General features: G+C 43.0%; 1 protein-coding gene across 4 annotated transcripts in view; it reads right to left on the minus strand.

The window, feature by feature from the left end:
• The window catches only part of LOC111842892 (carboxy-terminal domain RNA polymerase II polypeptide A small phosphatase 1-like), a 14147-nt gene extending 6699 nt beyond the window's left edge, over positions 1-7448 (minus strand). The window contains exons 1-6 of one of the 4 annotated variants that reach the window (XM_023809982.2): positions 6330-7065; positions 2566-5625; positions 1780-1881; positions 1237-1293; positions 335-427; positions 28-213 (exon numbers count right to left, since the gene is read on the minus strand). In XM_023809982.2, the coding sequence (XP_023665750.2) occupies positions 28-213; positions 335-427; positions 1237-1293; positions 1780-1881; positions 2566-5382 (3255 nt within the window). In that variant the 5' untranslated portion in view covers positions 5383-5625; positions 6330-7065. Of the gene's footprint in view, positions 1-27; positions 214-334; positions 428-1236; positions 1294-1779; positions 1882-2565; positions 7086-7148 lie in introns of those variants that run through there. The other 3 variants (XM_023809983.2, XM_023809981.2, XM_023809980.2) reach the window with 3 other exon arrangements.
• Between the last annotated feature and the right edge of the window lie 9754 nt (positions 7449-17202).

A 17202-nucleotide genomic window follows, 5' to 3' on the forward strand; every position in this document is an offset into this window, starting at 1 on the left:
TGGGGGGGGGGGGGGGGGGGCACGCACGGCATTGTCTGGGTGGAAGATGTAGGATGCTGGGGAGTTGTCCACGATGATGACCTTGCTGAGTTCCCGACCCAGACGGCTCAGGTCCTTAACGTAGTTCCCACGATGAAAGACACAAGACTCCCGGAAGAGCCGGGTGTGGAAGGCCCCCCACTTGTCCAGCAAGTCGGATACAGGATCAGCGTACTGAGTCAAGGAAAAAATGGCCACAAGGGGGAGACATGGTTCAGGAGGGAGCCAAGGCAGAGTCAGGGTAATGTTGACAGAACAGTGTTTAATCTGGGACAGATGGCCTTGGAGAACTTACCTTGGCCAAACTGGCTGTGAATAACACACATTCAAATAACTCTCCCATCCGCTTAAGAAACTCATCCACATGGGGGCGTTTCAACACATATACCTGGGTTAAAGGAACATGACAGCTTCAGTCCTCAAAAGCACAACAGATTTATGGACTAATGAAAGTGGTAAACCTACCACAGTGGACACATCAGACACTCAGAGCCTGCCTAATCACACCCCACAGTGTGTCAAGCTCAAACTCCAGCGGCTGTCGCTTTTGGCCGTGCTCCTGAGCCAAGTCATCCAGAGTAGGCTTTGGCGTCCTAAACAACCTATCCTGGATTACTTGAACCAGGCCCAGGTCAGAAACCCCACAGGTTCTACCTGTGTTTGTTTGTGTCTGTGAGGGGATGCTCTTCATCACAAGTACATGCTGCTATACCCCTTTAAGAAGCTCAGGAAGCCCATTCCCGAACTCATCCCAAAAGCCTGGCTGTTTTGTGGGGCTGGGAAGTTGAATTAGCTGCCTCAGGCTCTTGGACCACTGGTCACTCCCTTAGACTGCTGGAAGGTGCAGCAAACCCGACACCAGCACATAACATTGTCATTAGTATTAAATAATTCATTAACATAATGCTTCAAAGAATCCAGAACTGGACATCGTGAAACTATACAGATTAAGAACTTCACTCAGGGAAATTTGAACGGACAGCCTCTTAGCCAGAGAAGCAGCTCATCAGATAGCAACAACAAACACCAATGCCGCCTTCCACACACTTGGGGCAGCTCCAAAGCCTGTTACATGCTTCAGCCCTGCACTTCAGACGCAGTGAGCTACTCTACACATCAAGTGATATAAGAGAACATCACCAGCTGTAATTAGAAGGTGCTGAAATAAGAAGACATGGCGCAGAACAGATTACCCACCTGATGGATGGTGCCATCTATTTCCACTGGAATGATAAAATCAGCATTGTTCACAGGCTGTGTAAACAGATGAAACAAATTAGGTAGCATAAAGCAACAGAGCACATCAGACAATAAGCAAAACTTGATGGGAAGAAGAGTCTCCTGAGGATAGCTTTGCTGTAGGGAGGAAGACTATCTTTGGTTTGCAGAAAAGCTCAAAGCATAAAGGCATAAAGCTCACATTTTAATTTTTTTTATTTTTAATTCTTTTAACCCACTTAGTGCAATCGTAGAATAATAAAAGCTTGAATCACAAAAATCACTTCCTAAGTCTGATTTATGCCAAGTCTTTTCAGCTATTTTGCCATCAGGAACATCAGCATTAAACAATAGTTAGAACTCAGACAAAGGATCACACAGATTCATGTTGCCACTCTCCACCCTGAATAGAGAGCCTGATTATTTTAGAAGTTTCTTCCTGCTCAGAGATCAAGTGAACTATATGCGTATACTACATCCTGTGGGTTGCCACAGTCAACCAGAGGTGCCACGAGCTTGTACCTTGAAGGAACTGTGAACTAGTGTTTCATCCAGATCAATGACCACACAGATCTTGCCCTCATCTGTGAACTCTATCTGAGGCAACAGGGTCTTTGTTGGGACCTACAGAAACAGCACAACAAAAACAAACTGAATAAAACAATGTCAAGCAAATCAAGCTATGCAAAATATCTTTATTGACATATCATATTATTGTGTGTCAATGATCCCATTATAAAATTATCATACACCTTCAGCAGCTAACAGTCCAACATACCAGGACTTCTACTACAATAAACATTACACTAATAACAACTGACAACAGCCCAACATAATTATTACATGAATTCTCCACAAGGGGGCAAATGGGGGCACTATCCCCACTGTAGTGAAATTCCAGAGGGTGGGTAACAGCATGTGACTGTGCAGTGTTGTCTAGGGTTACACTTCTGTGCGGAGCAGAGGGACAGAGTCTTTTTAGAACTACTCTCAACATCTGACAGAAAGCGGGGAAATGTGCTTGCTAAATCAAGTCAAATCTCAAAACAACGGGTCGAATAACCAAAACACATCGGTCAGGAGGGGCCGATCAGATCCTGTGACACTGACTCTGACATCGCAGCTCCATATGGAAACTATAGAGCCTATATTTCAGTCAACAGTGTCATCCATTTTGCGGTTGTCGTTCTGACTGACAGGTATTACTTGATGTTCTCCAGCCTCACTGATACTCTGAATGCTGTCAGTGATCAACACTCACAAAAACAAACAGCTGACGTTTTCTCATACACAAGCTAACACAGGTACCTGTTCCTCAAAGCCAGTGCAGTAGTGACAGTCGCAGTCCTCAGAGACATCACTGTCATCGTACACTTCAGCCTCATCATCAAGTTCTTCAGAGTGTGAACTTTGATAAATGATGTTCAGGTGTCCAAAGTCACCATTGTCACTGCATTCAAATTCACTCTTTTCAGCACATTCATCGTGGTCACTAGATTCACTGTTTTCAGAAACCTTCAATTGTTCATAATATTCAGCTTCTTCAGAAGATTTCCTGTCTTCACACAAGTGTGCAGGCATCTTGCTTACTTCATGGGGTTCACAATGCTCATTTGGTTTCAGAGATTCACACATTCCAATACTGGGTCCAAGAGGTACCCTTTGTTCAGGGCTGTGTTCAGGGCTGTTGTCAAGGCTGTGGTCATGCAGTATGCTTTGTTTAAAGCTGGATTTAGGTGCCTCATTTTTTTTGATACCGCAATAAGAGAGTTCCCTTTGTTCAAAACTGTGTATAACTAGTTCACTTTCATTAGCTCCCCGTTCAGCTGGTTCCTCCGATTTTGTTCTTAAATTGGATGGTTCCCATTGTTCAGAGCTGGGCCATTCCCTTTTCTCAGCATTGAAATCAGACAACTTGCTTAGTTCAGTATTGTATCCAGGAACGCTCCTCTGCTCAGAGCTTTGTTCTGCTGGTTCAAGGCTATGTTCTGCTGATTCCCCTGGCTCAGGGTTTTGTTCTGCCAGTTCCTTTGGTTCAGAGCCATGTTCTACCAATTCCCCTGATTCACAGCTCGACACCACCGGTTCCCCGAAATTAGGACTGTTTTCTGTCATTTCCTTTGGCTCAAGCTGTTCCGCTGGTTTAAAGCCATGTTCTGATAGTTCCTCTGGCTCAGGGTGGTGTTCTGCCTGTTCCTTGGATTCAGAGCTGTGTTCAATCAGTTCCCTTGATTCACAGCTCTGTACCACTGGTTTTCTGGGTTTAGAGCGGCGTTTCTCGATTTCCCCTAGCTGAAGGTCACATTCCACCGGTTCCCTGGGTTTAGGGCTGTGTTCTGCTGGGTCATCTGATTCAAGGTTATGTTCTGCCTGTTCCTTAGGTTCAGAGTTATGTTTTGCTAGTTCCCCTGGCTCAGGGCTTTGTATAGCTGCTTCCTCTGCTTCCCAGCTGTGTTCTCCAGATTCAGGGCTGCCTTCAACCTGTTCCCTGGGTTCAGAGTTGCGTTTTCCTAGTTTCAGTGGCTTAAAGCTGTGTTCTGCTGATTCTCCTGGTTCACTATTGTGTTCAGCCAAATTCTTGGATTCTGAACTACGTTCTGCTAGTTCTCCTGGCTTAGGGCTGTGTGCTACTGGTTCCACTGGTATCCCAGGTTCAGAGCAGTGTTCTGCTGGTTTCCCTACCTCAATGTTATTTTTTTCTAGTACCCCTGACTCAAGGCTGCCTCCTGTTGGTTCCTCTGGCTCAAGGCTGTGTTCTACTGGTTCCTCTGGTTCAATTATCTCAGTGAGAACTGAAATTTTGAGGTGTTCCTCATGCCTGGATGGCTCATTTTCTTCAGTGTTCTCCCATGTTTCACTGGGATCCAGCTGCTCAAAACAGATGCATGAATCAGAGTTCTCTTGAACATCACTGTGGTCTCTGAGCACAGAGAGTTTACAGAGTTCAGAAAGTGTATTGTGTTCACAGAACTTATTGTGCTCAGATGGGTCCCTCTGCTCAGATGCACTGCAATCATTTTCCATTTTATTTTTTTCAGAATACCCCCCATATTCAAAATTCTCAGATGCTTCAGAGGTACCAAGAGGTACACAGTTTTCATCAAACTTTTCCACGTTCTGCTGAGTGATGTTCTTCACAAGACTCTGCATTTCTGTGAAGAGCTCAGGAGTTCCACTTTGTGTAAAATGCAGACACGCAATGTCTTCAGAGAGACAGGACCTGAGTGAGGAATTCATACCTTCAGGAGTCTTATTGTTTCCAGAGTCACAGCGTTTAATTTGTCCCAAAGACTCAATGCACTCATACAATGCACACTGTTCATCAGCATGACCAGAGGGACAGATTGTGTTTTTCACACAGTGTCCAACACTGTGTACAGGACTGACAATTTGATTAGATGGTTCATCATATCCAAAGGTCTCACATTGTTCAGAAATATCACTTTGTTCATAGGTCTCACGTTGTTCAGAAATATCACTTTGTTCATAGGTCTCACATTGTTCAGAATTATCACTTTGTTTATAGGTCTCACATTGTTCAGAAATATCGCTTTGTTCGTAGGTCTCACATTGTTCAGAAATATCGCTTTGTTCGTAGATCTCACATTGTTCAGTAATATCACTTTGTTCGTAGGTATTCCAGTGCTCAGAAAGATCACTTTGTTTGTAGGTCTCACATTGTTCAGAAATATCACTTTGTGGATAGGGGCCGCATTGTTCAGAAAGATCATTTTGTTCACATGTCTCTTGGTGCTCAGAAAGATCACTTTGTTCTGAGGTTTCACAGCATTCAGGATCTTGCACATGAAGCTCTTTGTGTTGCAGGATATGGGAACATTCACCTTGATTGCATTCAGACCGCTTCCAAAAGTAACAGATCACATGGTCTGCAGAGAGCTGAGTATCTTCTAATACCTCACTAGGTCCAGTAATCACGCCTTGCTCAGGTTCCTTGTTTTCCAGGAGCTCAGAGAGTGTCCTTGGCTGTGTAGGCACACTCTCCTGTAGTGCAATGCATTCAACACAAAACTCACATGGATCTTCCGGCTGCTGGAGTGACCCAATATTTTGCCAAGACACAGAACCACAGTGTTCAGAAAAGCTGCTTTGTTCAGAAGTCTGCATAAGGTTATACACAACCTCACAACCTTCATTAAAGCATTTAATCTGACCTTGTTCCAAGGAGCCCTTCCCTTTAGAAATGGCACAGCATTCGTAGTGCTGTTCAGGGAGACCATTTTCCTTACTTAATGTATGAAGTTCTGAGCTTCTTAGTGGTGTGCCCTCATTTTGGTAGCTTTCAGGACAGCAATCAGAAGAACTGCAATTCTGCCCAGGGACCTGAGTACAGTTCTTCAAATGTAAATTCTGTAAAGAAAATCTGAAGTAATTACAGACTGCACAATCTGTCACAGAGCAATCACTGGAGTCAAATTCTTCAGGACCCTGCAAGTACACAGGAGACGAAGAGGATTCAGATCCCTCAAAAGCTTCAGAAGCCTGACACAACGCAGAAACATTCCCATAGCATGCAGGGCAACATTCACAAAGATCAACTCCTGCAGAAGCCTGACAAACATCACTGGATCCATTTTGTTCAGGAACCTCCAGAGACACAGAAGCCTCACAGTGGTCATTACAGCATTCAGGGAGGATGCTGTGTGGAGGTCTCTGGTCTTCTGGGCACTCAAAGTACTCCACAGAGCACTCAGAAAAGTCACTGTCTTTGGAAGGTCTACGATCTTCAGGATGCACAGAGCATTCAGAGATATCACTGTGTTCAGCTCTGGGGTCTTCTGTGCACTCAAAGTACTCTGCAGAGCACTCAGAGAGATCACTGTCCTCAGGTCTGTGGTGCTCAGGACACACACAGAATTCCACAGAACATTCAGAGACCTCACTGTGTTTACAGGGACCACGTTCTTCACACGTCTCACAGTGTTCAGTACAACACTGAGACTCAGTGCTGTGTACAATGTGTTCAGCATAAGCCTTACAGCACCTGTGATTTTCACCATGTTCAGCACAGCATTCATAATGATCACTTTGTTCAGAAGGTCCAGAGAACTCACAATGTTCAACGTCCTTGGAGCAGTCCAGGCAGCTTTCAGTGGGCCCCGGGGTTGCGGCCGGTTGGCGGCTTGCTCGTGGCACTGGCGGCAGCAGAGCGCACACAGACATGGCTGGAGGGTCACTTCCACACTGAGCTGTGAACCCGGTCCCCCCCAGGAGCGACACAAGCCGGCTTATTTTGGGGCTTCAGAGACGTGACAAACAGCCCCAGGAATATCAAGTCACTATAAAGAGCTGAAGTAAGCTGAAGTCAAGCCCCGCGCTGCCGGGCAGGGAGTGGGCCTCCTGTCTGTCATGAGAACCGCCCGCCCAGCAGGCCGGACTCAGAACAAGAGACTGAAGGATCCGCCCTCGGCTGACCAGCAGGCTCTTTCAATGATGGGCAGGAAGAGGGCAGGACGAGAGCAAACAAGGGCTTTGGGTCCCGTGTGGACAAAATGAATCGTGTGACACCCAGGTGCACTGTGTGTACAGCAGCAGATGTTTAGGGAAATGGGAGGGGGGAGAAGGTGGGTCAGAACAGTGCAGGGTAGGGCAGAATGAAGGGGATTATAGGGAATGATGTGTCTGAGAATGAGTGTTACTGAAGCATCACCATGAAGAACCTCTTAGGACAGTGACATTACTTTGATAGTTATATACCTTACTTTGCTTTATTTTATTCCAGCTATTTAACTATTAGCATGGATGACTAGGCCAAAAAGACTCCATTAAAATGTGACTGTGAAAGACAAGCAAAGGAAGGAGGGAGAAGGAGAGAGAGACAGGGAGAGGGAGGACTTATTGACAGTGGACAGAGAACAACAGACGAAACCTACCTTTAATGCAGTGCCATTTTCCTCTACTAGGAGGGGAGTGTTGTTGTTGGAGGGGGGTTGCTCTGTGGGGGTGTGGCAGAAGCAGCAGAAGAGGCTGTGCAGCATGCCGTGGCCATGGGGCTTCTTTGGGTGTGGGGGTCCATGAGCTGGGGCTGCTGGGAGTAAAGAGCACCAAACGTGAACTGCAGCTCCATACAAAAGCCACTGTCTCCAATCCCACCACCATATGGGCGTGTTTTCATTCCAAATCTGTCCATTCACCTCCTGTGACCTCCTGGAACTCATAACTGCTTCTCTCTCAAGTGTTGACTCCAAATTACTATCAAAGAACGTTTCAAAGGCAGGTTTATAGTATATCCTATATCCTGAGGAGCTGGCACAGATGTGCAGGCTGTTTATCTGAAAGTCACCATGCTGTCCCCACATGTGTTTCTGTAACGCCCCTCTCAGAATGACCATAAAACACACAGGCAAGTTCGCCAGTGGCCACTGACAGCTGTAGTGTGAAGGGTTTAGCGCTTTCCAAATTTCTACTCCATTCTCAAGCTAAGCGCCTGGCACCAGCTGGTGAATAGGATAGCCCTGCTCGTATGCCCTACATGCCAGCCGTGAGCTGCAAAGCCGATGGGGTGGGAACTTCGTAAGTGTAAACAATTTGAGTAAACACACAAAAAGCAGCTAAATCACAGAAATTACTGAGAAGTTCCCACAGCTGAAGGTGACCTTGAAGTTACAGGAAGCCTGAGGAACATCAAGCTGCCTGAATAACAGCACACTTAACACCTAAATAGCGCCAAGTGTGGGCTGCTGACAGCGGCTGCTTTCGGCTCCACTGTATTTATAGCGCCTTGCATCCACCCAGGCCATAAACGGAGGCACAAAACAAAACATTGCAAGGCACCTTACAGGTCTGGTAAGGGGGGACTCTGGGTCACAGCTCGCATTGTGGTAAAACATGGTAAAACCTGGCACCCTAATCTATGTCTTAAGTACTCCCATCCCAAAGTCAAAAACAGCCCAGTAAATTTACCATTTCTAATTTTAATATGGCGACGGGTGGGGTGGGGTGGGGTTAAAAACAGATGTCCTTTTAACCGGGCCAGACCATCTGTTCTGTTATTTAACCAAAACAACAATACTGTATTAATACAGTATGAGAAACGGAATCAGCCCCCCCAAGAACCTCAAGCTCCAGTTTCAGCAGGGGTTTGAGGGGGTAAGGAGCACCTAGATTCTGTTAATGAGGTTACAACTTTTTCTAATGTCAGCCAGTTTCAGCCCCTCGTCCGTCTTGCTTGTTAAAGGTGGCTTAACCCAGCACTCGTTGGTGGTGACTCTGGTTCTATTCGGATCCGGGCCTGCACCCAACAGCCGGCTCGGGTTCTGCAGGCTGACACTCGAGCTGGTACTACAAACTGACAAGGTGTCCGACAGTGTCTCTGGCTGCTTTGGACAGACTCAGTCATGTGGTGGCGGGGGGCGGGGGGGGGGCAGCATTTCCAAGCCAGCAAGCTCTTGTTTCCATGTGGGAGGGTTAACAATCCTGGAGATCATAAACTGCAACAGCTCTCGGAAATGACAGTCAGCCAGCAGAGAACAGGAGCCCCCCTCCCCCCAAAGATGTGAGCTGGTTGGGACACCACTTTGGCAGCCTGGATAAAACACTCCCTAAAAGGCAGAGTAAGGCACATTACTCCCCGAACAACTCGGCAAGTGTGCCCACCAGGGGGCACTTTGAATTAACTGTAGATTTTAATAAGCTAACAGGTGACGGCCTTTATTTTGATGCCTGGTTTTTAAATACATCTTGATTATTCTACAGATTTATTGACAGCTTAAAGCAAAATGCTTTAATCCCGTTACAAGCCAAAAATGACAAGCGTCCCAATATGCTTACTTCATGGGAACGTGACAATCTGGGTTGCCCATCAGCATCCTTTTCCTCCCTTCCCACCCCGCTTCTCTGCCCCTGACTGTCCCTGGGTGTTGGGCACCTGGGGGGTTTGAAACCAGGAGTCCTTCCTTAGACAGAGAGGCATCCTGCCCCCCCACCCCACAGACACAAATACTGCGCATCAACCTCAGTCAGGCTGGCAAATGCACCCTGATAAAAGCACACGATCACTGCATATTTCCCCAAATGTGCCTCAGACATCATGAGATGCAGCCTAAAAAGCATAACCAGGCTGAGAAGAAACAGACAGAAAGAGGAAAACCGGCAATTATCACACAGAGGAGTGGCTTCCTGTGTGACAAGCACAATAACAGAGATCAGAGAGAGAACATCGATCCACAACTGCTAATCCCGCACACGATCATGGTGATCCCTAGAATCCCAAGGAATGAGCCTGGGGGGTGCTGGGTGGGATGCTATCACAGATTGCACACACTCTCTCGTTCTCTCTCTCTCACACACACACATAAACAGTACTCTAAGGTGTGTGTGAACAATTAATATGGATCCCCTGCAGGCAAAGCAATCCTTTGATTGCATGATTTTTGTTGTAACCAGTTTCTATCAGCATCTCACATAATTAGAGGGGAAAACCAGCTCTGAAATGCAGAACTGTGCAGCAGCTTGTTTTTATTTTCCCTGAACTGTTATAGCGTCACCTATAAACTGATACATGTTGATCCCGCCATCATCCTCTCTCATGTCTATCACCTGCAGTCTGATTTACCTTTTTGCAAATTCTTGCCGTGTCTTGGTAGCTTTCGTTTGGTTCTCCTGTTACTTGACCACAGAGGCAGGATCCCTGTTAAATTACAATTCAATTCAATTTATTTTTATATCGTGCCTTTCACATCACAAAGTTCTTTACATGGATGTGCTGTGATACTCTCTCTAATGATGTTTAATGTAATACAAAAAATGTTCCTTATGTAATGTTAAATGTTCCTTATACAGATAAAAGGCAAAACAATCTGATCAATATTGCTTGTTTGGAATCTTAATCGTGTTATTGGTATGATAATTTACTGCTTGTCAGAAATCACTTATTTCCCCAGGGAATCACTCCATCTCTGTGCGAGCATAAATAAGGCATAATTCGCAGAATGTTCCTGGGGATAACTTTCAAAAGGTGTTTTTAAACTGGGCCATGCTGTGCTACTTTGATCATTACTACCTTTGCGCTGACTCTGCCTATAGAGATTAGGGAGATAATGCATCGGAATGCCTCTGGGCTACAGTACTTCCCATGGCTGTAATGAACGTTAGCACCAGTGCCAACTACCCCTGCAGGACTCTTTCTAACCAAAAACACAGAAAACACTGGAGTGCGGGAACACACACAGAAAAACATGGTTCCTCCTGCTCAAGCATGAACATAGAAATGCCACTCTCAAACACCCCCATTCAGGTGAGTAAACTGAAAAAACAGAAGCTGTAGGGGACTCTTAAAATCATCCATCAACAAAGTATGCATCAGATACAGATCCCCAGCCTGCCTGTTTCCCTAGCAGGGGGCTCCCCACAGTGGCCATTTAAGCTAGCACTTCTCATCTGGTTTAGCCTCAGGGGCCACATTTTCGTCGTTAAATAACAACCTAATTTTTTACAATTTGGAACAAAATTTATTTCCAAAAAATAGTAAATATAACATAGTACAATGTGTTCATGTACAGTTTAAAAAAATACAAAAAAAACTAGGGGAGTAAAGATGCATTGATACATCGTGATGAACCAATTATTAAGATGGCAATTCAACTGCATAAACCAGTAATGTCGGATTTGATTTTTGGGGGCAATATCCACCTTAATGATAAAGAAATGGGCTCTTGCAGTCATGTGCTGCAGGTAGACATGCAAAATAGCAGTACTGGCACGCAAATCAGGGCTAGGTAACACTGATACTGGAGTACCTAGATCCAGCATGTTTTCTATCCTACCTGATGAGTTTCTATCTGCTTGAGATGAAGTATGGTTCATCAGAGACCAGGTAGGATAGAAAACCTGCTGGATACCGGCACTCCAGGATCAGTTTTACTTATTGTCAAATCATCACAATTTTGGACCTCATCGTCACATGCAGACAACTTGGCATGCTGATTTGGTCACCTGAGTAACTCATGAAACTGAAATTTGGCGTGTCTGGGATCAATATTGAGATTTAAGCAAACAAAGTTTTAACTTTTTTTTTTTGGGGGGGGGTATGACTTTGACTGGCTATATTTACCTCAACGTAAGCTGCACAGAAGTGGTCCTTATATTGTTTTAAAGCTATTGTGCAGCTCTATACATTGGACAAATAATATGCCATTCCCATATAAATAATTACTATGTAATAGCCGATAAAAATATTACAAATTCAATAACAAAAAAACCTACTGTATATTTCAAAACTGATACATTTTTTACTAACGCTATATCATAATGTCATGAACATCTCCAGAAAATTTGGTCTTTGGTTCTTAAGTTGTTGCTGAGATATCCTGACGAAAAGGTAGCATCACATGGTTAGAAGCCAGATGGTTAATTGTAGATATAAACTATTCTTTACCGTCAGAACGTGACAAACACTTGCCAAGCAGTAGTGATGGCAAAATGATGCTTCCGGAACCCTTTGCTCTATTTTCTGACCACACTAGATGGAGCTCTCTGTTAAAAAAAGGGCTCAAAGCGTGCCCAAAAGGAAACCAAAATCGCTCAAAAATACTGCAAATGGTTCATGAAGCACTGTTTTGGCCATCACTACTAAACAGCATTTCACATTTCACAAGTCTGAAATAGAAGTTGAACAGATTATTTGCTGGCTGGCTGTTTCCAGATTATCCCAAGTACCCTTCATCCGAAACAATTTACCATAATTTAAGACAAAATGTTGTAGAGTTATTTATTATCCAATTAAATGCCGGTTGCTAGCGACCTGAGCCTGGTAAAGTGATTATAAGTGTGCATATAAAGTGCTGTGTCTGCACACAGCGCTCGACCGCTTTTTTATCCTTAGTAAAGTAATAGTGTTTCCTTGAAGTCCCACGTACACAAGCGTTAAATCTAGGGCTGTCAAAATTAACGGGTTAACGCGGATTAATCCATCATCATGATTAATCTGATTAAAATTTTTAACGCAATTAACCCATCTGCAGCGCAGAATGACTCAAAATCCATGAAATGTCTCTGTCAACCCATTTCGGGCAGTTTTGGTGCGTTCCATTTGCCCTCGGAACTCGTATTCCGAGTCGGATTCCGAGTTATGAAGCCGGAAGTGACGGCATGCGCGGTCCCGTTTGTCTGAGATCCGAGAAATATCTCGGAGCAGCACAGAGGATCCCGAGTTCAGAATCCAAGATGGCTGCGCCCTTTATCAACAGAAGGGAAAGTTGTAGTTTTATACTGTTTAAGCACTACTTCTCATTTGTGGCTCATTAAATCAGTCGCACACACTATATCGTCCAACTTATCTGTGGACCTGTTGCTACGAAGTTTTATACGTAAAGCACCGCGTGTAATGTGTTATCAACTGATATTGCTAATGGCAATTAACCGGACTAGAATTGGATTTCACGATTAGTTGGATTATTTGTCGGATTTACGGTAGTTCGGGCTAATTGTAAGTGAACGAAGATAAAGACCATTTAAACTGAGGTACCTTAAATCCGACAAGTTGTCCGGCTATGTAAAAAATCTTACTTTTTGATATGAGTCCATGGTATTGCACTTCTGTGGCAGATGGAATGCATCCGACTCCTGTTCAAGATGTTGAGTAAACATGTTAAGTGCATATACACTCACCTAAAGGATTATTAGGAACACCATACTAATACGGTGTTTGACCCCCTTTCGCCTTCAGAACTGCCTTAATTCTACGTGGCATTGATTCAACAAGGTGCTGAAAGCATTCTTTAGAAATGTTGGCCCATATTGATAGGATAGCATCTTGCAGTTGATGGAGATTTGTGGGATGCACATCCAGGGCACGAAGCTCCCGTTCCACCACATCCCAAAGATGCTCTATTGGGTTGAGATCTGGTGACTGTGGGGGCCATTTTAGTACAGTGAACTCATTGTCATGTTCAAGAAACCAATTTGAAATGATTCGAGCTTTGTGACATGGTGCATTATCCTGCTGGAAGTAGCCATCAGAGGATGGGTACATGGTGGTCATAAAGGGATGGACATGGTCAGAAACAATGCTCAGGTAGGCCGTGGCATTTAAACGATGCCCAATTGGCACTAAGGGGCCTAAAGTGTGCCAATAAAACATCCCCCACACCATTACACCACCACCACCAGCCTGCACAGTGGTAACAAGGCATGATGGATCCATGTTCTCATTCTGTTTACGCCAAATTCTGACTCTACCATTTGAATGTCTCAACAGAAATCGAGACTCATCAGACCAGGCAACATTTTTCCAGTCTTCAACTGTCCAATTTTGGTGAGCTCGTGCAAATTGTAGCCTCTTTTTCCTATTTGTAGTGGAGATGAGTGGTACCCGGTGGGGTCTTCTGCATACTGGATGCTTTTCCCTTTGCACACCATTCTTTGTAAACCCTAGAAATGGTTGTGCGTGAAAATCCCAGTAACTGAGCAGATTGTGAAATACTCAGACCGGCCCGTCTGGCACCAACAACCATGCCACGCTCAAAATTGCTTAAATCACCTTTCTTTCCCATTCTGACATTCAGTTTGGAGTTCAGGAGATTGTCTTGACCAGGACCACACCCCTAAATGCATTGAAGCAACTGCCATGTGATTGGTTGATTAGATAATTGCATTAATAAGAAATTGAACAGGTGTTCCTAATAATCCTTTAGGTGAGTGTATATATTCCCTTTTTTCTTGAGTCTGTTTTGCTCATGCAAAATGAAATGCGATTAATATACTGTAGATTAAAAATGAATATTTAATCGTGATTAATCGAAATTAATCCACAGCAAACCTGTGATTAATCTGATAAAAAATTTGAATCGTTTGACAGCACTAGTTAAATCATAACAAAACAAACATAAAAGTTATTACAAAAGCGTTGACTGTGATAAGTTAAAGTAGCCTAATAAAAAATCAGTTACAGTAAGAAAAAAACAAAAGGCATCCTGCAGCTAACACTGCTTGGATCCCTAATACTAGGACCTTTCTGTAAAGAATGGGTGCGTTTGACTTGGGCTTAGGTCTGTCTAAAGCCGACGTGACGTGGGGCGAGAGCTGTCGGCGGCTGCAGGAGGGGAGTATAAACTGACTGCAGCCAAGTCGGACTTCTACTCCTCGTAGTGTGCGAGACCTGACTGCAATGACAGCACTGCCAGAAGGGTGTAGATAAATCTATAGAAATATTACCTGTATGCACATTACTTCTTTTACAATAAGCAACTGTTAGCAGTGAAAAAAAATTAACTATTGTGTATAGTGGTCCTGTGTAAAAAGATAGCTGCCATGAAAAAGATCAAATACATGTATTCCAAGGATTCAAAGTTTTCATTGTCATGTACAGAGTACAATGCAATTCTTACTTGAATGTCTTCTTCACAGACTAGACGATTAAACAAAGCAGCGCAACATTACAGTAACTAACAATAAATAAACTGACGTGTACTATTAGAGCATTTATTTCTAAACTTTATTTTACCATAATTTAGTTTATTTAAACTTAATTTTACCAGGTGAATTAACTGAAAACCAATTCTCACTGCTTTACGTGCTTTTCGGGAGAAATAGATAAGGCATCGAAACTGCCTGGGAGACAAACGTTATGCATGTGACAAAAATCTTCAGCTAATAAGGGCAAAGTTGTGTCGTAACAGAGGCGGTTCCAATTTGTGCAGCAGGCTGAGTACCCCCAAGAACATCTGGCTGCAGATCTCCGCCAGGAAGAGCTCCATTAGAAGGCCGGAAACACGTGAATGTGAGTGAGTCCGGACATGACGTTATGCAAATTTACGCCATGAACTAGTACCAGATATCACATGATCTCCATGGTCATGCACAGCCCGAATTTGTCAGTGGGACATCGTTTAGCTTTGTCGAAAGAAAAAAAATGGGTAGAACAAGCAACAACGGCATTCGACCGGTGTTTTTATTCCTCCAAATTTAGCTTTAAATTGGTTTTTTAATCTTAGACTGACTGTGCGCAAACTCGATCCCCTGTTCGACAGTTCGTAGTTTCTAATTTAGTAATTAATGCCATACAGATTTTGCTACTGAAAAAGAAAAAACTATTTATAAATATTTATTTAGTTCCGAATCTGTTTAGCTTTGGTAAACTAGGCAGCTCTGTTACAAATGTTACATGTGCTGTGAAATGAAGTAATTATTACTGTACATGACAATTATTCTTATTAATTATACTATTTTAGATGCACATATCTATATGGGATGCTAATTCACAGCCGGTTCTGGACGAATGCAACACCTGGACTGCCAGAAAGCTCTTGACAAACTAAATAGAATAATCGATCTGGATGACCTCGATCCCTTTTCGTTTTGTGTTTCAGTACAAAGAAGATATGGAACACTTTCTTAAAAACTGTTGATAATCAGCACCTCCGGGTCAACGCTATGTTTTTATTGCCTTAGAGATGAGCGGCAATGCCCATCACTATAGTCTTTGATTAAAGTTAATTTTTAATAACTTTGTTTTACTAATCATATCATTGTAATAAAAATAGTTAAAAGTACACTGAGTCCGTTTTGTTTGTTGGTTTCCTAATTTATTCTTATTTTTTTATTCCACTCACTTTTTCTAGATGCTCCTCCTACAATTCTTGCGGAAATGCGTCTCTAGTTATTTATGCAATTGTTCATATTATATATTTATATGTTTATATAATAATAAAGCTGTTACTTTTCCAACCCTATGCAAATGGATAGATTAATATTTAGGCTAAAACATTTAAAAACTCTGGCAAAACTTTAATGCAAGCAACTGTAGAGGTATTGGTAAAACCTCTACAAGGTTACTTGTGTGGTTGAATGAGCTATTGGGACATTTTATGTCATATCTCATGTCATGCTTTAAAGGTCTGTTAATTGCACTTTGTTTCCTTTGAAGTTAAGAAGTTCGATATTTTTCAATCAAAAGTCCCTTAAGTCCCATAGAGTAATTTTTTTTTATCGTGTGCGCACAAGTTATTTATCCAAGTTATTTGGAAGGAACAGGTTAGCTGCGTCCCAGCTAACAATGGTCCGACGGCAACGTCGTGTCCCTGGCCAAAAATGGTCGGGGTAGGACGGCATAAATCGGTAAAAATATGTGACACAGAACATTGCCTAAAAATGCATTCAGATACATTTGTACATGTCTACATTTGTCTGGGGTTGCATGTATAGCTGTCACTTTGAGTTTTAGCTAAGTGCATTTTAATAGTGAGTGCATGTGTGAGCGAAGGTCCACTATGTGACGTCCTTTACACGTGCATTTACAGTCCATCATGATCCTTTATTAAATCCACTGTGAAATTGAGCACGAAACATGCAAATGCGACTGTGCTTACACCTTGGTTAATACTGCAATAAAAAGTAAGTGCCCCGAGTAGTTTTTAAGAGGTTGTGAAAAGACGGCCACTGACGTCCTTTACACGTCTATTCAAGCAAGACTCATTGTGGGGGGAAAAGGATATATTTTTTAAATGAAATGCACAATAATGTTTATTTACATATTGTTTTATGACAAATTATTCACAAAGTACTCTGTGATTGTGAAGCCACTGCATTTGGCATTATGCGCCCCGTGTTTTCGAATATTAAAAAATTATTTTATTATTTTTATGCATTTACATATGAACAGGTACATACCTGGTTACCATTTAAAGTCCGAATTGGTTGTGGATTGTCAAATAAAAAAAAAGTTTACTCGCTTTACTCTGCGTGCGTTTTATTTCCCCATGTGGATACATAAAGTTTTTTAATTTGAATTTGGAAACAGTTGGCAGTCTCGCGATATACCGCGATATTCCAGATTATCTTGAGAGAGGGAGAGGAAAAGTTAACGCATTTTCACGAGTCTTATTTACTTTCAAGAAGAGAGGAGGGTGAAAGTTAATATATCTATATAAAAAAACTACTGTTGGGTAAGTCCATTTTGTATTGTTTTATAAATTTTACGTCTGACACGAA

This window comes from Paramormyrops kingsleyae, chromosome 1 (assembly GCF_048594095.1).
Source record: "Paramormyrops kingsleyae isolate MSU_618 chromosome 1, PKINGS_0.4, whole genome shotgun sequence".
In the NCBI taxonomy this organism is placed as follows: Eukaryota; Metazoa; Chordata; class Actinopteri; order Osteoglossiformes; family Mormyridae; genus Paramormyrops; species Paramormyrops kingsleyae.